The sequence below is a fragment of the Nuphar pumila genome, chromosome 15, assembly GCF_984573655.1.
Source record: "Nuphar pumila chromosome 15, dmNupPumi1.hap1.1, whole genome shotgun sequence".
Lineage (NCBI taxonomy): Eukaryota > Viridiplantae > Streptophyta > Magnoliopsida > Nymphaeales > Nymphaeaceae > Nuphar > Nuphar pumila.
Genome location: NC_143263.1, coordinates 19,575,349 through 19,596,681, shown reverse-complemented (window position 1 = coordinate 19,596,681; position 21,333 = coordinate 19,575,349). Strand labels below are relative to the sequence as shown.

Below are 21,333 nucleotides of genomic sequence, written 5' to 3'. Positions count from 1 at the left end.
AAACTTCCAAAATTCTTTTCTAAATTCAAAAACTTTTTTCATTCAACAAAAATAATCAGGTCTATACCCAAGACTTCTGAGTCATCATGTTATGTCAAACTCTGCAAATTCAACACTAAGAATCACATAGTTTAACCTTTGACATTAAAGTATACATAACACTAAGAAGTACCAAATTTATTCACCAATGAAAATAAATTATTAGTCATAATTATTATTACTACACTAGCAACAACACCACTGCATACAAAACAACTTAAAAGAAATTAAACATTGAACTAAACAAAAAATATGAGCCTCAAGCTTCTAGGATTTAGAAGATGAAAGTGCTCATAGCTATCAAACAATGTTTGTATGTAGTCCAAATGAGCTAAACTAAAAAACATGTTTAAAAAGCATGAAATAATGTTTAATTGTTTCATATAAGAAAAAAAATTGCAATGCCTCAAAGATTTAGAAAATGAAATTGCTCATAGCCATCACCAAGGTGTGGTTAACTAATTGTCTCACTATAGAAGCAAGAGCCTCAAGCCATTAAACCAAGAAGTTGAACCACTTTTTAGTTGTGTCAATAAAACCCAACCTTTAGGAAGGTAAACTAGTACTGCCATAGTTTCTTATATTTTTTAATGTATTGATTGTAGGATATTTTCTGTATGAAAGATAAAGAGAGGTATGAGAGAAGATGCAACAACTTAAAAAAAAGGTAACTGAAAAACTCCTCGAAAATATTACGCTTACCGAAAAACACGTTAAGAATGTGCTCGTCAAAAAACTCATGATCGATGAATCTAGAAACTCAACGATGAATCTAGAAAACTCAACGATGAAGTACGGTTGATGAATCGCTAAAAAAAACAACCAAAATATTTTCCAAAAAAGTTGATGGATTTTTTTGCGGAAGATCAAGAGGGAACCACAAAGAAACCCTAGAATATGCGAAAATGTCCTTGGGGTGTAAACAATCGCTTTTTATACCCTCGAAGAGTCGCATTTATTTTAGTTGAAAAACAATAAACATGAAAGAACATCGCACATTTAGATATGTAGTTAAAGAAAAGAGAAAGGAGGTTTGCACAGTCTTCAGCGACATAGCTACAAGATATATGTGATTTTATTAAGGTATTTGCAAAGTTAAGATCATAAGGAGGTTTGCAAAACTTGCTTTTGCGAGCTTCGAGGAGACCGCAAAAAAATATATGAACATACATTTAACATTTAAATGAGGGTTAAAGAAATGAGAAAGGAGGTTTGCATGATTTTTTACAACTGATATAAAATATGCAATTTTACTAAGGTATTTGCAATTTTACGATTAAAAAGAGATCATATAAATAATATAATTTTTTTTCACTTCTTAAGGTCCGCAAAAAAACCGTGTGAACCTCCTTTTAAGTGAGAGTTTGCGATACCGAACGAGCAAAACAATATGTCATACAAACTTCATGAGTTTTGCACATGCAAAAGATAAAAAAGTCTTAACGAAGATAGCTCTTTATGGTTTTTGTCATCTAGCATATTTTAGCAAATTATAAAGCTTTTAGAAAAACACAGCATTTTTAACCGATCATTTTCCATTCTTAAGAGCTATTGTTGACAGCAGATCCCTATACTTAAAGATGAAATAGGGGCATTGGTGGGCAAATTTGTTTGGCTTTAAAAGCTTTTAAAAAATGACAAAGGTTGTGTTGGAAGTACACGTCTCTTATGAATTGTGCACAAATTTTGTTGTAGTACCCCAGTCACGCACATATATATATATATATATATATATATATATATATATATATATATATATATATAGAGAGAGAGAGAGAGAGAGAGAGAGAGAGAGAGAGAGAGATCTAAGCCCTCCGTTGGGAGAGCGATTTTGGCTAGTATGTAATTTATGACCACCCATGCTGGTTTTAGGCCCCCATCCCCCACGTTGAACTCCATCCATTTCTCAGTTCAACATATTGCAGCAGCGCCTTTTACACGGCAATGTAAGAGCTCAAACAAGTATAAACATGCAAAAAAAAAAGATAAGAAAATTTTGCTTCTCGGGTCTTCGATGTTTTCTGCCATAAACCTCTTTGCTCAAGCCTTACTGTGCTTTGCATTATACTCAATAAACAGAGTAAAAAGTACTTTAAAATACAAAAAGGGCATGTTATTACATCGAAACCTTGATTTATTAGCGATGAAGGCTTATTAACATTAGGCCTTCCTTTCCTCAACCGTAACCAGTTTCCCCGGCAGGAGAACACGAACTAGCCATGGCTCTGTATAAATGGTGCTACTAATAACAATTATAATGATTTCAAGAGGAAATCAGCGACTCAGTTGCTGCCATAGACCCATTTCTCTGCATTACTCATATAACTAAGAAGTTCCTCTGGCTTGAACCAAAGGTTGATCTCATCCTTTGCGGTCTCTGGGCCATCGCTTCCATGAATGATGTTCCTGTTGACCAAATTTGTAAAGAATCATAAACATTCAAAAGCAAAAACAAAGAAACAAAAAAACCAGAGCAAAACTATAGAATAGAATAGTTCTGAGTGTTTGATCTTTGGGACCCAACTAATGGAACCTTCTATCTGGAACACGTACACCAGAATTAGTTGTCTAGCTTCTAAAATGTGAAATGCCATTTACGTATGAAAATAGCATTCAGATCACAAAAGTGGATTACCAGATACATTGAGCACCACTAGGTAACTGCCACTGCTTTCACACGCACAAAGCGATGCCAGCCAAGGGCACATAACATGAAGCACTAGTGCTTAAATGTAAGCAGGCAGGACCCATCTCATGCTGGGTCCCACCTTGTGATTTAGTCATTTAGGCCAGACAACGTACAAGCTTTAGGGCCCAAGACTGTAGCCAACTTAGACCAGTAATCCAAATTGAGCCTACTTCCTGGAAGCAAACAAATATCCAGTCTCCAACCCTAGCTACTGTCTAACAGAAGTAAACGTTGCTCACCCATGTTCCAACCATAATCACAAATCTCATTCTTCAGATTTAATATGCATGGGAAAATCTTGGGATATTTTAGAAACATTGGTTTTCTCATAAAAAAACTCTGTTATATAATTCTTTTTAAATTTATTAAACCACTAAACACAAAAAAGAGGGGGTGGCATTGACAAGCTGAGAATCACGGGAGAGAGAGAGAGAGATTTGGGAATTTAAACCTATATCGATGAGTAAGGTGGAGAGTAGACTACGGTCTTATTATAAAAAAAGAGCCTCCCACCTCCTCCATTGAAGTCATTGCCCTTTCTTTTTCCTGAATATTGTTGTTAAAAAGTTCCTTGTGTTCTAAAATCTTTGCAATAAGGTGATTAAATCATGATAAATTAATTTTGATGACATTTTAATAATACAGTGTTTAGAACACTTTTTCTTGTTTAGATCATTTATCGTATTTTTTTCTGATATTCAAAACATTGCTAATATTTGTGAGTATGGTTCCCACTCAAGACAAGGGAACTTGCCCAAACATGGACCAGTTCTGAAGTGAAATAGCAGGAACTAGGTCAGCCAGCTGAAACCTTAATCAGGGTTAAGGAAGAATTTAAGCAGAGCAACCCCCACAAACCCAAGACCCATCCATCCAAGTCCCACTTCACCCCAACAAATTCAAGACATAGAACAACAGACCACAAAGGATGTTTAAATAAACAGAGATTTTAATTTGTTCAGAAACATACCGTCCAACAACAACAGCAAGGTCACCTCTAATTGTTCCAGGCTCCGATTTCTGGGGATCAGTGGCCCCAATAAGCTTCCGGCCATACTTTATAACTCCTTCCCCTTCCCAAACCTACAGGAACAAATATAAGCATATTGAAAAGATAAATTTGATGGAAAGTATGCCCTCAGCATTTGAAGTAGAAATTCATTCAGTTGCATGATTACAATTTTCAAGCTAGCTTAATAATAGCTCACCTGTTTGATGGAAAAACAAACTGAATCTTCCATGAAAAAACAAAAGGAAAAAACAGAGTACTGGGGATCACATTAAATTTCCAAAAGTGGCCAAACAATATTTCCAAAAGGATGCAAGAATTGATTACCATGGTATTTCACAGGGACATCATCTGATTTCGAGTCCGCTGTCACCATGACAATGGCATCCCATACAAAGGCTTGGATATCATATAAGGGAGTCAACCATATCCCACTTTTCTGGATAACCACATACATCCAAAGTCCAAAACACACCCATGGAGCACCAAGAAAGGCCATACGCAGCTCAAGACCACAGAGTACTCCATTTGAAAATTTTAACATAAAACCCAATAACAAAAAAGAAAATTATGATTGTGACTAACCATGGCAAGCACTGGAGCTGAGCTGAGAAAATTGCATAGCCCATTGAAGAAAGGCCTCTCCTTGAGGTCATGGTAATGTTTTTCAGCAAACTCCTTCGTTGGAATCACCAGTTTAATGGCCACAAGTTTGAACCCTTTGCGCTCAAAACGGGCAATGATTTCTGCAATCTAAACAAAAGAATCTGAATTAAAGCCTGATTGGTTAAAACAAGAAGATCAATAGACCAAAATAGAAGCTTTCTTTTATTAGTTGTAAAAAGGCTGCTGCTAAGACCCATAGCCATTTAACAAGTTCACCAAATATTTTTGCCCCTCAAACACCATGGTGACTCTTTAAGCTAATTGCTACCTTCAATGGCATTCAATCATTGATTGTCGCCAGGGGGATTCTCATGATTCAAACAAGAATGTATTAAGAAGTGGTGGTATTGTAATTATTGCATCACTGTATTCATTACGTGGTCCATCCCTTTTATGATATGTTGTATTTCGGTGGTTTAAAAGATCCTTTGTAATTACCCTGATTAAAGTCATTATAATCCAAGTATAAATATAACACTCACAGTGTTACCCCTCACTATTGAGTATACAAAGTTAGCAACGTTGAATTTCCTTTCTTTTTTAAGGCAATGGAAAAGAAGTATTAGAATAAGCTGAAAAAATATGTATACATCATAGTTCAAAAACTCGCCGGGTTGACCTGGTGAGTCGGTTGACCCGGCCCAGATCGCCCAATCACCGGGTCAAAAAACAGGTGTGACCCGGCTTTAACAAAATTCAGCGGAGTCATGCCATGACTCGGCCGAGTCATGGGCGAGTCATGCATATATATAGATATATAATATATTTTATATAATTACATACTATGTCACATGGGTGCGGATGCGGGTGCGGGTGCGGGGATTCGGCACTTCCAAAAAACCCGGGTGCGGGGGTGCGGCAGGGGCAAAAATGTAAATATATATATATATAAGAGGGGTCCGGGGGTTCCCCGACGCGGGTTCGATTTTGCCACCCCTAATATATATATATATATATATATATATATATATATATATATATATATATATATATATATATATATATATATATATATATATATATATATATATATATATATATATATATATAGGGAGAGTCGATTTATATCATTATCCTGCTTGACGATCCGACTAATCAACGTGTTTTGACCCTTGTGACTTTGACCTCCCCCTCCCCGTAGACAACATCCCCGGATCTCCGATACGCTCCGCAGGAGAGCCCCTCGATCACAACTCCCACCAGTTCAGTTTTCAACCGTTCGATGTACGATCGCTCATCTCATACCGTTGGATTTCAGCAAAAAGGATACAAACAAAATCAAAAGAGACAAAAATACCCTTCACCCATTGACAGGAAAACCCAATCACGCGAGAGGCTCTTTCGTAAATCACACGCTAAAGTTGTACATTTTCGTCAATACGTTGCGAAAAAAAATATTCGACCCCTCCTGCGGTCCTGCCTGGCTCTCTGATATCTCTTCTTTCTTTCTTTATCTTTTTCGTTTTCTTCCTTTTCAAATTTTTTGTTTTTGTTTTTTCTATGTATTGTCGGAGGGATTAATCGATCGGTCGATTGAGAGAGAGGGTCGGAGGGACGAGAATGGAGGAGTGAAACCCCAGGATCCACAGTGGAGAGGAGGAGGAGGAGGAAATGGGCGTGGACGTCGCCATGGAGAGCCTGAGGGATCGGGCGATCTTCATGAGGGAGAGCTTGCAGAAGAGCTAGGAGATAACGGACAGCATGGTCTCGATCCTCGGCTCGTTCGACCACCGCCTCTCCACCCTCGAGTCCGCCATGCGGCCCACCCAGGTACCTCTCCCTATTCCCCCCCGATCTACTCGATTCTCGAACGTTTCTTCGTGATCGCACCTAGGCTTTTTGCCTTTCCTCTCTTCTTTTGCTTTCGATCGGCTCATCGAGCTTTGACTCGAAGGGGTTTTGTCGATCCAGCGTTTTCGTTGTTCGGGTTGCGAATTAGGGTTTGACGGACGCTCGTTTTTTTTTTGTGTTTTTTGTTGTTTGGATTTGGTTTTAGGTGAGGACGCATGCAATCAGGGGGCGCACGAGAATATCGCCCAAGAATTTTTTTTTAAATTCCGCAGCCCATTTCATAGGACAATTTTTTTTTAACCCAAAAAAAATGGACCAAAATGACCCTGAGTGCAGTCAACGCACCCAGGGTCAGGTTGACCGCACCCGGTGCCGCACCCGCGTCGACGCGGGTGCGGCACCCTGCTAGCCGAATCCCTGTGACATAGATTACATATATTATATGAGATATAATATAAATATTATGTATATTATATATAAAAATATGATTATACATGTATTAATAAAATTATACATTAAATATATTATAAAAAATATCATATAATGTATACTATATATAATGTATTGGTAAAATACTATAAAATATAGATAATATATACATATATTTATATATTTTATATAAAATATAAAGTTAACAAGAGTCGGTCGAGTCACCGAGTTGACCTGGCTGAGTGACGAGTCAATCAAGGACGAGCAAAGTGACGAGTCACTCAAGGACGAACCGAGTGACGAGTCACCGGGTTTGAAAACACTAGTATACATAACATCCCAAGAAGGTTAATATAGTCTGATTTTCCAATGAGAAAATAACCAACACAAAACAAGTGAATTTTAAGTGAATTTTTCACACACAAACACAAGATCCAGCTGACGTTAACAATAAGCATTTCAATCTCATTTTTTTTCTCATAGCTGTAAGAGTCCCTCCACAAGGATTTTCATAAAATAAACATTAGAATATTTCCTCCATTACCAAAGAACTACTAAGAACCTCTTTATTTTTTATGGAACTATTTGTTACCTTAGTGGTAACAATTGATGAATTAAACCCCTATTGAATTTTAGGGGTCATATTAGTGGCATAAAGATTCTGTGAACTTGTCATGTCCACTAAAATCCATGGACATTAACATCCATATGAAGAATGAACTAGCAAAAATAATCCAATTTTTCCTTGAGAAAAAATATGAGCTAGACCAGGGACTTAGACCTATAACAAATTACTCCATTTGCAATGAAACTTGAAATGCATGAGGGGGAGGATTTCTTAGGTTAAATCACAAAATAGCCTTCAAAAGATTAGGTAAAATTGCCTTTTGAGGATGTCGTGCTAACCAGGATTTCGAAGGGTATTCCCCATGTATTACTTAAATCTGACCATACAGATATGTTCGGAAAGTCGATTTACTAGGAAACGACACTTGGATCATGTTTTTTTGATGAAAAATATGATTTTTTAAGACTTGAATATTTAGGAAAATCTTAGACCATCAATTTTTTAAACCTTATAAAAACCTACCTGTGTATCAGAATTGGATGATCCAAGAATCGATTCCTATAAAATCAAGCATGTAGAAAGCATCTGTATGGTTAGATTTAAGGGAAAACATGGAAAAACCCTTTGAAATCCTGGTTAGCATGGCGGTTAGCTATTAGCTAGAAAAGTGGTTAGCATCTCTCTCTCTCTCTCTCTCTCTCTCTCTCTCTCTCTCTCTCTCTCTCTGTATATATATATATATAGTGAATCCATAAGACATGGCAAATTAGAAAACTGTTATTGTGGATAATAGCCAATCATATAAGTGCCTACAGCCTTTGTGAATTGAAAAGCAAATCAATTAGCTTTCAATTGAGCTCCCAGCAAATGTTTAAAGGCATAGACTAAAAAGGCAAAGATAGGCCAGTTGCTAATATCTGTCAACAGGTATGTGTGCAACCAAAGGCGAGGCCTCATTTGTGTGAACAGCCAAAGCCCAAAAACAATAAAAGATATCAAAATGAAAAATAATATGAACTGATTAAAGTTTTCAAAAGGACTACTGCATAAAAGCAGCCGATAGAAGTTTAAATGACTATTGACTTTACCAGGCCTCTTTGCACTCCATCTGGTTTGATGGCAATAAAAGTGCGCTCCATCTGCAATATAGTATATCATAAAAGTTATATAGGCAGAAGGAAGACATTTAGCAATAAGTAGTTCAGAAACACAAGGATGAAGTACCTCTGCCGCTTGTGCAGGCCGATCTTGAAGCATGTACGCTGGAGACGTAAAGAAATAAAAGAATCAATCAGGCTACAGCACATGAAATGGAGAGAGAGAAAAAAATGGATCCTCAATGTTTCTTATATAAAGAGCACAACAATGACATACTGGAAAATTTACCAGTTATATTAAATTGGATCCTGAAATGGTTCTCACATAAAGAGTGCAATAATATGATTACTGTAGAATTTACAAGTCACATCAATTGTTATGTTTTAACTTCTAAACGGATCTGACTTCCAAAAAAATGACAATGTGCATCAATTGTTTCCAAGGACTAAAGCAAATGAGCTTGTGGGTGAATCTAATCCATGCTCCAAATCCAAATCAGATGCATCAAGTCACCAAGCGCACTAATATAGTCAGTTTCTCAAGCACAAAAAAGTAAACCATGTTGGCAAGATGATGTCACAAAGGAAATGGAGAAGAGAGGCAACCCAGGCGAAGCTGAATACGTCAAAAACACATGGATCTAGCCCTGGCTCATCCACATAGAGGCACTCCTCCCAACTCATATAGTCAGCTAATACATTAACCACCTTAGCAATGCAATCAAGGAAAACATTGCTAGTAAATAATCATATAATTCTTCTTTACTCAATATAGAGGACCCAAGAAAAAAAATTGTTGAGCACAATTACACTGTAACTGTACACACAAATGCACTACATTGACATGAGATGGGAACGTGCCTTCTACAAACCCCTTTCAACTGTATCATAACCACTGATCTATATATGTTTTCACTGAAAGATAGATTATTCCTTTTCTAAATATTATTGTCTGCATAGGGCCACTAATAAAAAATGCAAGAACTAGAGGCAGTAAGCCCATAACCATATCAGCAAACTGGCACAGTTGCATACACCTAAGGAAAGAGCCTGCAGTCCCGCTAAATGCTCAGTCTTTCAAGATCCCATATCAGAATATCAGATCCTGCCGTTACAGTGTCTAAGTCTTACCCATAGTCACCATGCTTGTCTGTTGCCTATCTCTGGTCAAGATCTCAAAGAAGCCAGCAGGATGGGATGAGTCATGTGTCCTAGGTCACAGACCAAAGTAGAGAGAACCCAGTTACTGTGAGCTTAACTATTCACTCAAAAGTCAAAAAACACAAAAAGATAGAAGCAAATGGGGCCGCTTAACCCATTTACCCAGTCAAATTTCAACATCTACACAAAAACAATCCTAAATAGTCTTTGGCATGATGTAGGGTCTTGGAACCTCCAGCATAGACATTCCATACAACAGATCATGGCTCCAAATCAATCCAAAATTGCATCTAGTGACATGACCATTTACATCATTTACATTATATATTTGCTGAAGGACCTATGCCACCTGTTCTTTTTTTCCTTATCCCAGGCCCTTGCTTTATGCTTCTTATCAGCTTGTATTTTAGACCAGAATTTCCATCTCATCCTTTTCCTTTGTATCATCAACATGCTCCATTGATCTTAATGCAATGCAATAGATTTTTCTAAAGCTTCAATGAGCATAGACAACTGTGTTGAATGAATGCGAGTATAGATGTAATACACCACTTGGGAACAGTTGGTAGGAAAGGGCATTTTTCATTAGAAAAAAAATAGTTCTTTTTTTTACAGGTGGGTAGGGTGTGTACATATGTATGTATGTATGTATGTATGTATGTATGTGCATATGCATATGCATATACATTTGAAAATATGAAAGTATATATACATATGAAGCATATATAAATATAAGATGTAAAAATATAAAAAACATGTATACATTCCATATGTAACATATGTATGTATGGCAGCACCCAGAAATACCCAGCAGCCAGCACCAACACCTTGAAGTACTTGTATCCACACAGGTATGCTGGGCATTTTGAAGTACCTATTTCACATATAAATTTGGTAAAAAGTTATCTTATAAATATTTAACAACTATTTAAAAAACTTATGGCAATAAAAGTCTCGCATAGTCATTCAAAATGAGGGATAAAAAACAGTAACTTTTCTCTTCTTTTTCAAGAGAGATCGTTTTTTTTTCAATAAAGAAATCAAGTTTAGCTATTAAATAGGAAATCAGTGCACACAAGACAGCAGATTTTATGAGCAAGACAAGAAAAAGATTTCAATGAAACATCATTGTTTTTGCTCACAGCGGGAATGTTAGTGTTCACGAACTTGTGGTAACAAGAACATGAAACTAGAGACATGGACATCAAATAAAATTGATCTATGAATGAGACTCGGTACCGTTTGCACAGCTAAACCGTTTGCATAGCTAAATACAAGTTGCGAGTCCACCTATGTCACAGGGACTCGGCAAAACAGATGCCGCACCCGCGTCGACGCGACACGACGCGACGCAGGATCGCGTGCGGGTGCGGCACCGGGTGCGGTCAACACGACACTGGGTGCGGTCAACGCACCCAGGGTCATTTTTGTCCACAATTTTGGGCGAAAAAAAAATCCCCCCCGATGAAAAGGAGGAGGATTAGGGCAAAAAAAAAATTTTGCCCTAATCTCTCCTCTCCCTCCCCCTGAGCTCGAGCTCTCCCATCGCCGCCCTAGCTCTGCCGCCCCCAGCTCTGCCTCCCAGACTCCTCCTCTCGGCTCCTCCTCTCCTTTCGCAGGTATGTCTCTCACTCTCTTCTTGGGTCGGCTGGGGAGGGGCCGAGCACCCCCCCCCCCCCTCTCTCTCGGTCTCTTGTTGGGTCGGCAGGGGAGGGGCTGAGCCTCCCCTGCTCCCTCGTTTTTCGGCACAGGAGGGGCCGAGCCCCTCCCCCATCTAGCTCTTTTTTTTGGTCGACAGGGGAGGGGCCAAGCCCCTCCCTTTTATATTTTTCTTTTTTGGGTCGACAGGGGAGGGGCCTTATGTTTTTCTTTTTTGGGTCGACAGGGGAGGGGCTCCCTCCCCTTTATGTTTTTCGTTTTTGGGTCGACAGGGGAGGGGTCGAGCCCCTCCCCCATCTGTTTTTTTTTCTTTGGGTCGACAAGGGAGGGGCCGAGCCCCTCCCCCATCTGTTTTTTTTTTTTGGGTCGACAGGGGAGGGGCCGAGCCCCTCCCCCATATGTTTTTTTCTTTGGGTCGACAAGGGAGGGGCCGAGCCCCTCCCCCATCTGTTTTTTTCTTTGGGTCGACAGGGGAGGGGCCGAGCCCCTCCCCCATCTATTTGTTTTTTTCTTTGGGTCGACAGGGGAGGGGCCGAGCCCCTCCCCCATCTGTTTTTTTTTTTTTTGGTCGACAGGGGAGGGGCCGAGCCCCTCCCCCATATGTTTTTTTCTTTGGGTCGACAGGGGAGGGGTCGAGCCCCTCCCCCATCTGTTTTTTTCTTTAGGTCGACAAGGGAGGGGCCGAGCCCCTCCCCCATCTGTTTGTTTTTTTCTTTGGGTCGACAGGGGAGGGGCCGAGCCCCTCCCCCATCTGTTTTTTTTTTTGGGTCGACAGGGGAGGGGCCGAGCCCCATCTGTTTTTTTTCTTTGGGTCGACAGGGGGCCCCTCCCCCATCTGTTTTTTTTTTTGGGTCGACAGGGGAGGGCCGAGCCCCTCCCCCATCTGTTTTTTTTTTTTGGGTCGACAGGGGAGGGGCCGAGCCCCATCTGTTTTTTTTCTTTGGGTCGACAGAAGCCCCTCCCCCATCTGTTTTTTTTTTTTGGGTCGACAGGGGAGGGCCGAGCCCCCCTCGCTCTCGCTCTCTTGTTGGGTTGGCAGGGGAGGGGCTGAGCCCCCCCTTCTCCCTGTGTTTTCGAATTGATTTGAAAATTGTAATGTATTTTTTTTTGTGTTTTCAGGATAAAAATGACGGATAAAGGGAAAGGACGTGCGTCATCCTCATCCCAACATGTGAGTTCTGCTGCTAGTTTTGCTGATAGTTGCAGTGGGATTGATGATGTGGGGCCACTATGGATACATGTAGATAAACTTGCAAAAACTGGAGAAGGAGGTGGTGGAAACAAAAGATTTCGATGCAAGCTCTGCGAAAAAGATTTTGTTGGGTCTTACACAAGAGTGAAGGCTCATTTGTTGAAGATACCAGGACATGGCATTTCAGCTTGCAGAAAAGTTGATGAGGCAATGCGAAGGTAATACAAGAAAATACAAGAAGAATATGAGAAGAGAAAGGCAATGGACGATTCTTCTGCAGTCAGTGTGCCATTTGCAAGCCACCAAGAAGATGCTAAAAAAAGAAAGAAAAGTCAATCTAGGAGGTAGAGGAACGATACAACCAGCATTCAATACATATGGAAGAGAAAAATTGGATAGAAAAGTTGGGAGATATTTTTATTCGGGTTCACTCCCATTTAATGCGGCTAGAAATCCTTATTGGAAGAATTTAGTAACATCCTTGGCAAATTGTAATTTGAGTGGTTATGTGCCTTCAAGTTCAGAAAAAATACGAACCACACTTCTTGCAGAAGAGAGGGCAAACGTAGAGAGGTTGCTAGAAATCAAAAAATATTCATGGGAGCAAAATGGAGTTTCCATTGTGTCTGATGGATGGACAAATATTCAAAGGCGTCCATTAATCAATTTCATTGCTTGTTCGCTTAGTGGCCCAATATTCTTGAAAGCAGTTGATGCATCTGGGGAATATAAAAATGCAGAGTATTTGAAGGGATTGTTTATAGAAGTGATAAAAGAAGTGGGTGATCAGAAAGTGGTACAAATAATTACAGACAACGCTCCGGTTTGTAAAAGTGCAGCGTTAAGTTTGGAGAGTGAGTACCCTCATATTTTTTGGACTCCCTGTGTAGCACACAGCTTAAATCTAGTCCTAAAGAGCATATGCAACCCCAAAGAAGAAGAAAATTCACAAGCATATGTTTTATGTTCATGGATTGAAGATTTAGAAAGAAATGTCAAAAGCATTAGGAATTTTGTTGTTAACCACCATCGTGCTAATCATATATTTAATAGGCATTCTGATTTGAAATTGTTGAAGGTCGCTGAAACACGTTTTGCGTCCATCATTGTGATGATGAAGAGGATTAAAAGAGTGAAGAATGCTTTGATTAACATGGTGACTGATGAAAATTGGACATTCTGTCGTGTTGATGATGATATGAAGGGTCAAGAAATTAAAAAATTCATTGTTGATGATGAGTTTTGGGATAGAGTAGTATACTTCCTTCAATTTACGCAACCTATTTGGGAAATGTTAAGAGAAGTTGATAAGGATGAGCCCATGCTTCACAGAGTTTATGAAATGTGGGATAATATGATTGAAAAAATACAAGCTATAGTTTTCATGCATGAAGAAAAAAATCCTGCATTGGATGATTCAGATTTTTTTAATCATATTCATTCAATTTTAGTCAGAAGATGGGATAAGAGCAGCACTCCTTTGCATTGCATGGCACATTCTCTTAATCCAAAATATTATGCAAATAAGTGGCGGGCTGGTGGTATTGGTCGTGTCCCTCCAAATTTAGACCCAGAGCTATCAAGACATAAAAATATGTGTATGACAAGACTTTTCCAGAAGCATATCTTCTATATCAAGTCACACAAGAGTTTGGAAAATTTTTATCTTCGAGATTATATGCACCAGCATTATTTGCGAGAGAAGAAGATAATATAGATCCTATCACATGGTGGTCAACATTTGGATCAGAAACACCTCTTCTGCAACGTCTTGCATTAAGATTGCTATAGCAGCCTGCTAGTTCATCTTGTTGTGAAAGAAATTGGAGCACATATTCTCAAATCCACAATATGAAGAGAAATAAACTCACCAGCAAGCGTGCAGAGGATTTAGTATATGTTCATTCAAATCTTCGATTACTTTCGCGAAGCAATGATGAATACAGGTACTAATTTGCTCTTTTAGTTATTTGATTATTTCTTAGTTTTCATTTAAATATACTTGTATTGTATTTATCATTTTCAAATTGGGTTTATAATGCAGACAAGGAACATCCAAATTTTGGGATGTAAACCCAGAAGAGTGTGACTTCGAGGGAGAACATGAATTCAACGTAACAAACATGGATTTAGCTAAGCCCAGTATTCCTTCTAATGATGCATTTGATGATGATGAAGAAAATTATTAGCATCCATTACTTCATCAGGATATACTTTGGTATGTAATTTAGTTCTTTTATGCAATACATATTTGATTGATATTTAGGTCGATTTATGTAATTGCTTTACTTATTTGATTGATAATTTGATATTTAGGTTGATATACTGCATGCATGATGAATCATATTATGAGTTTATGACAATGTTTATTGTTAAATGTTAAACTGTTAAAACTTCAAAATTATATATATATATATATAATTTTTTTTTACATTTTTGCCCCTGCCACACCCCCGCACCCGGGTTTTTTGGAAGTGCCGAATCCCCGCACCCGCACCCGCACCCGCACCCGCACCCATGTGACATAGGAGTCCACATAAAATCTTCACAAAGTCACCTAGTCTAAGTTTCTAATGAGACAAGGACTCAAATAGATTAAAATTTAAGAAGTCCACAGTTTTAAGTCAAGATCCATGTTATCCAAGTTAAGAACTGATTCAGTACAAGTCACAGAATTGACCAGCCTTTAGACATAGATGTTCTTCAAGTTCATCTGAGTCAGATAAGCCTAGATCATTCATTGTGAATAAACAACCAAATGCAAATGTAATATCAAGTAAGAAAGGATCAGAAAGAAGGTATTATCAATGTGAAAAACTTGATGGCAGCAAGAAATGAAAATAGTGGCTGAAGGGATTTCTGTAGGGGAAAGTCTAGGCTAGCAGTCACAACTAAAACAGTAGCCCACGCCTTTTTTTCCAGCCCATACATATGCATATGCATATGCATTACATAGCTTATGTGGAAGAGGTTGCGAGAGCCTCAGTGCAATACTTGAGCAAGGGCAGGGGCCCTCTTCCACCCTTCCCACTTAATTCAATCACTACCATCATAGTTTGCCAGCTCAAACCTTTTACTTTAAAGACATCATGTCCTTTCATCCATTATAAGGATATAAAAGAATTAAAAATGAAAAGCTACAAAAAAAAAGATTTCAAAAAATTTAACAGTTAAAAACACCAAAAATAATGTGCAAAAGATCAAGAAGAATTACTTTTCCACGAAGAATGTACCAGTTTCAAGATGCATCAAGCACAACTCCAGTACAAACTGATGCCAATAAGATTAGCATGCATAAAGACCTTCAATCAGCAAGAGGATAACTACATGAAGAAGATGCTTAAGTGGCTTCAATTAGCCCATTATCTTTGACCATCAAACCACAGAAACAAGTCATATATCCCACATTTCATGCAGAAATTAAGAGCTCATAGAATGGCCAATAAAAGATGATTCTTTGACTCTCAAGATCAGATTATCCAATTCACTGGCTTACCCAACATGGTTAAGCATTATTCTTGAAATAATTTGCAACTGATGACGTAAAAATAATGCCTGAAAATGCAGGATAAAGGCCAAAATAAGACAGCATTATTTATGGTACACCAAAAATATGCAGAAATATGCAGGCCAACGATACACAACATGACCTTCACGGCTTCACACCATAAACTCGACATAGAAGACAAAGATGATTCTTTGATTTTCGATATCAGATTATCCAATTCACCGGCTCACCCAACATGGTCAAGCATTACTGTTGAACTAATTTGTAACTGAGGACATAAAAGTAATGCCTGAAAATGCGGATAAAGGCCAAAATAAGGCAGCATTATTTATGGTACACCAAAAATGTGCAGGACAATGATACACGATATGACCTTCATGGCTTCACCCCATAAACTCAACATAGAAGACAAAGATGATCACTTGGCTGGTCAAGATGAGTTAGCCACAATAAACTAAAGCTTTAAAATGGGAACGCTAACTGTCCTGGGCGAGTAAGAGCATTAACTAGTCACACAACTCGATCCAAGTTCCTTGCAACAAATATTTTCAACATTGTCAATGTCCTGAATCTTGAATCAATACTAAAAAACTAAAATATACTACTGCTCCAGGGATTTTCAATGAGGATGCCAATTTGACATGCATTCTTCTTTAAATGCTATTAAGGTCAAAGCTTTAGAAGAAAAGTTCATGCAACTCCCAGTGATTCAGATAAAGCACCTCAGAGGAAAAGCGGAAAAAAATAAATAAATAGAGATAAAATTAGTTTTTCTTTTTTTCTTTTTTGGGTTTCTGTTAGCACATGATACAGGAAATTTATACAAAACCTGCTGCAGGAAGAAGTAGGGCTCCAGAAATCCATCCCCTTGAGGAACTCCTGGCTTCTGATTGCTGATAACTCGAAGCCAGCGTAGATATCCTTCCTCTAAAAGTAGCAGTTGCTGCTGCTACTGCCCGCCCTTCTGCAAGCCAGAAACAACAGAAAAGAACTAATGAGCACAGGCCCAATTCTCATAAATTTACCAGTACATTAACAGCAGAAAGTGCAACACTAAATGCAACGATGCATGGCCAGGAAGTTACATGTTCACTAGGGACAACAATGGAAGCAGCAGAAACATACGGGGCGGAGTGAGGGAGACCAATATCAACACTTAGGTAAACAAGACATTCTGTTGTTTGGGAGGTCACAGGATTACCATAGTACATACCAAAAACAAGAAGATGAATATTATAAAAGAACGTATATAAGAAAATAGCTTTTCAAAATTGATCTGGTTCAAAGCAGTTGAATGCAATACTAAGGGGAATTACAAACAGGTAAAACACAAGGATCAAAAACATATCAAAACATGTTGCAAATCATTCAACAGCAGAGGCAAGAAAGATGATTATAGAACCCAGTCAGCATGCTATAACCATAAAGAAGCCCCTAAAAAGAACTAAATAATTAGCAGAATATATAATGGAAGAAAATGGTTGAAGAATCATGTAACATTACATTAAACCAACCACACTTTGCCTGCGTGCCCCACCAATGACCCTCAACTTCACAAACCCAAAGCCCCCGACCCCGCCATTGCCAACAGACAAAGAGTCTTCGAAGATGGGTTGATCAAGATTCACATCTAATAAAAAGATGAAGCAGAAGAAATAAGCAAAACCCTAGGAGCATGTGATGAAGGACAAACCGCGTCATAACCTGACTACAAAATCACGATTTGGGTCTCATTGAACCATAGAACTTCCCTGGAAATGGATAAAGATCCTATGCCTGATCCAGCTAGTTACGTGCTAACCAGGTCCTCAAGTTACATCCATGTGGTCCGGTGAAGGTCCATATCCAGATCCACCCTTCTTTTATCTAATTGACTCTCTTTTTACTGAATATATGGATATGGGGTATAAAGGGGAAAAGCCCCATCCGTTTTCCAACGGAATATTCAAGGGATTCATTCTATTTTTAATTCGATCAGAAGAGGTGGAAAATTCCCATGTTTTTTACTCCAAGAAATTGGTTTTGTAGCTTCCCCTCTTGTTTTTCGATAGGCAGGCTGGGGTTAGACAGACCCAACCAGTTATACAACTGCACCATTGGGTTTTGAACTTACAACGTCGCAATGCAAGGTGACGTGCACTAACAGATCCTATCAAACAAGCGGAGCCCCCGTTGGTTGCTTCCCCTGATTGTTGCATCACATTGTTTCTTGAAATTCGTTTACTCTGAAGATCATCTTCAACTTAGAAGTAGTTGTTGATTACTTATTTTGTAACGACAATGTTAGACCCCTTGCTTCTATTCTGTGCATTACTCTTGATTTCCTTAACTTCTTAAGCTCCCTTCTTCTTTTTCCCTTTTTTTTCCTTTTTTTTTCTAAATCCTCGCCTTCACCATCTCAAGGCAACACTTGGGAACCGCTAGATTTGAACACTGAATATACAAACAGTTGCAAAACAACACAAATAGGCATCAAAATGGTCCATAATAAGGGAACCAACAACATTTAGCGAAAAATGAAGCATCATCCACATGATTAATAATTTTAACATTCTTGTTGAGTTAACAAAAGCAAAATGGCCAAGCGATCACAACATGTAAGGGTCAAAACACCCAAATGAACAGCGTTCCCTTTGAAACACCAAAGGAAAGCATATGAGAACAATAGTAGAAAGGGCAAAACAAAAGCAGGTACTGCAACGATGCAACAAGGACAATATAAACAAAGGAAGAAACAAACAACGAAGCAACGTTTCACTTAGGCTACAATTGAAGCCTTCTAGGAAATAGTTCACTAGGAAGCGACCGAAGATTTCCGCATATCAACAAAAGTAAGTCTTTGAAACGCCACACTGAAACACCTTTGCGTGGGAAAGATATATAAACTAGCGGAACACGCATGTATGTCACTCGAAGAGCAAAAGGGGAGCACCATCTCGGTTCTCGTTTGCCGTAGTGGAAAAGCAAAACTTTATGAAATAAAATAATGCTTCAATACTTTCAAGAACCAAAAGAAATCTTTTATATGGGAAACTGCAGAGAGCATTGATTCGATTTATAAAGCTAAAGAGAACCATTGGATTTATGCCGAAAGTCCAATACGATTAAAATAACCTAAGAAATCATTATTTAAATCTCTCAGGCGTCTTTTTTAAGAACAACACGAGATACGGTCAAACGGGTCCAGGCAACCACACGAGGCTACCAAAAAAGCGCAAGGTACAAGCAAAACTCCAACAAAACACCAAAACGAAGACTACGTGATTGCGAAAACAAAGACATCGAGCACAAAATCCAGAGAGGCTTTCAAAATTCAGCCAAAAACTTAAAACGCGATATCCTTTTGATCCCGTACCGGCCATCCTATTTACAGAAAAAGGCAATAACTAAGGAAGAAAAAGCGAAAGAATAGAACAGTTTCAGTAAGAAAAGAATACGTCTATTTGAACCCCATCCTGTTCGCTCAAATCATCAATAGGAAAGAGAAATAAGGCGGTTTCTAGGTCGAAATTTTGCAAAAAAAAAAAAAAGGTTCAAAAAGTCACCGGAGGAGAGGATCGAGCTCCGGGAGGCAGAAAGAAGCGTCCTCACTCTCCTTGTAGCGGCTATGTAGATCTGCGAACTCATTCTGCTCCTCCTCCGAGCCCGAGACGGAACTAAGCTAACCAAAAGAGAAAGCGAGAGGGAGAGCTGCACTCTATCGTCTCTCAGAAATACGACTTCTGAGGATTGAGAGAGCTCGGGAAAGGTATTTATCGTAAACAGTGAGGGAGCCAGAAAAGATGAGGTGGTTAGGGCTCCAGCGTACTCAGAGATTTCCTGCAGGTGAATTTTAAAAAATTACCCTTGAATGCGTAAAGTTTTTCAATAACACCTATAGCATGCAAACGGTTCGGATCGGTTTTCTTAAAACGATCTGATCGGAAGTCACGTTAACAATGGGGATGAGAATATTTTAACTCGGACAAACGGATCCCTTATCGGGTCTGGATCTAACTACGTTATTATCCTTGCTGGTCATGGATGTTTATTGGATTAATTCAGGTTTTCAAGACTTGTACATTCAAATCTAGTTCAGGACCCGGTGTTCATTCAATGGTCGTAATCTCAGGATTCCTTTTCTATTTCTTCTTCATTTCATCCCAATAGAGATTTAGGTATCTCTCACTCTGCTCCCATTTGCTTCAACTCTACAGCAATGCTAACGCTGTTGGATTCGGATAAGATGTGGTGAATTCAGGTGGCCATGCTATTTGGCCCCATGGGATAAGGTCAGAGGTGAGGCCCACTCTCACCTTATTGTTGGAGAGGGTGGTGTATGTTCTCCCTAATCCCACATCTGTGTTCGGGGGTCTGAATATTCCCGTGTATGTTGACATCACTTAGCATTGGAGTCTGGTGTGGTTGCAAAGACTTAAGTACCCTTTCTTGTTATTCTTTTGATAAAACGACGGTTTGAGAAAATGACAAAAATGCTTTTTATTCAAAAAAAGAAAAAAAAATCAGTTCAAAAAAAGGACAAACATGTCATCCATCCAGAAAGTCGAGGATGATGTTGACTCTTCAAAGTCTACACAGCGAAACGATGGTGAGCCGACGATCCGATGGTCATCCGGCGAAACAAACCTTAGCCATCAAAAATGTATGTTTGAACTTTTCTTCGTCATCTTCTTCTTCTTCTTCCTTCTCCGTAAAACACTGTAAAACCCTCTTTCTCTCTAGAGAATAAATCAAGGAAGGCAAAGAGTTCTCCCTGGAGAAGGCCATGAACATCAACCCTCTCACTCTCTTTCCCTTCTCTCTCTACTTCTGTGCGCATCCAACAGACGATCCTACGTTGCTCCATCAAACACCGACTGACCTACACACTGACTTTAGCATCGTTCAACTTGATGAGTTGTGGAGCCTGATTCATAGTTTTTGCCCTTACAGGAGGGGGGTCCGGGGGCTCCCCTCCGGTGCAGATCCCGATTTTTCTTGTGCAGGTCAGTCGGGGGCTCATGTTTCCTTCGATTGTTTCTTGCTTGAGGTTTTCGTAACACCCCTTCCCCACGATTTTTCTATTTTTCTTTTTTGTTTCTTTCTCACGATTTTTTCAATGACTCCCTTACAACAATTTTTAGTGTTGTTGGGTCTCCAACGAGCTCCACAACGATTTATAGTGTTGTTCGGTCTTCCAACAATGATTTATAGTATTGTCGGGCTTTCCTACAGCGATTTATAGTGTTTTTGGGTCTCCAACGAACCCAACAATAATTTATAGTGTTATCCGGCCTTTCAACAGCGATTTGTATTATTGTTGAGCCTTCCTACAGCGATTTGTAGTGTTTTCGGGTCTCCAACAAGCCCCACAACGATTTATAGTGTTATCTGGTCTTCCAACAATGATTTGTAGTGTCTTCCGCAAATCACTATAGTGATTTGTAGTGTTTTTGGGTCTTCATCGAGCCCCACAACGATTTATAGTGTTGTTGGATCTCACTATAGCGATTTGTAGTATCTTCCGCAAATCACTATAACGATTT

General features: G+C 39.0%; 1 protein-coding gene across 1 annotated transcript; it reads right to left on the bottom strand.

The window, feature by feature from the left end:
- Nucleotides 1-2,026: 2,026 nt before the first annotated feature.
- LOC149814720 (nucleoside diphosphate kinase 3-like) lies at nt 2,027-19,582 on the bottom strand. Its single transcript, XM_089989709.1, has 7 exons — nt 19,354-19,582; nt 16,638-16,772; nt 8,416-8,453; nt 8,280-8,330; nt 4,323-4,490; nt 3,699-3,811; nt 2,027-2,445 (listed from the first exon to the last, which is right to left on the bottom strand). Exons 1-7 carry the CDS (start codon nt 19,433-19,435, stop codon nt 2,322-2,324), a joined length of 711 nt encoding a protein of 236 aa, XP_089845835.1. The 5' UTR covers nt 19,436-19,582; the 3' UTR covers nt 2,027-2,321.
- Nucleotides 19,583-21,333: the final 1,751 nt, after the last annotated feature.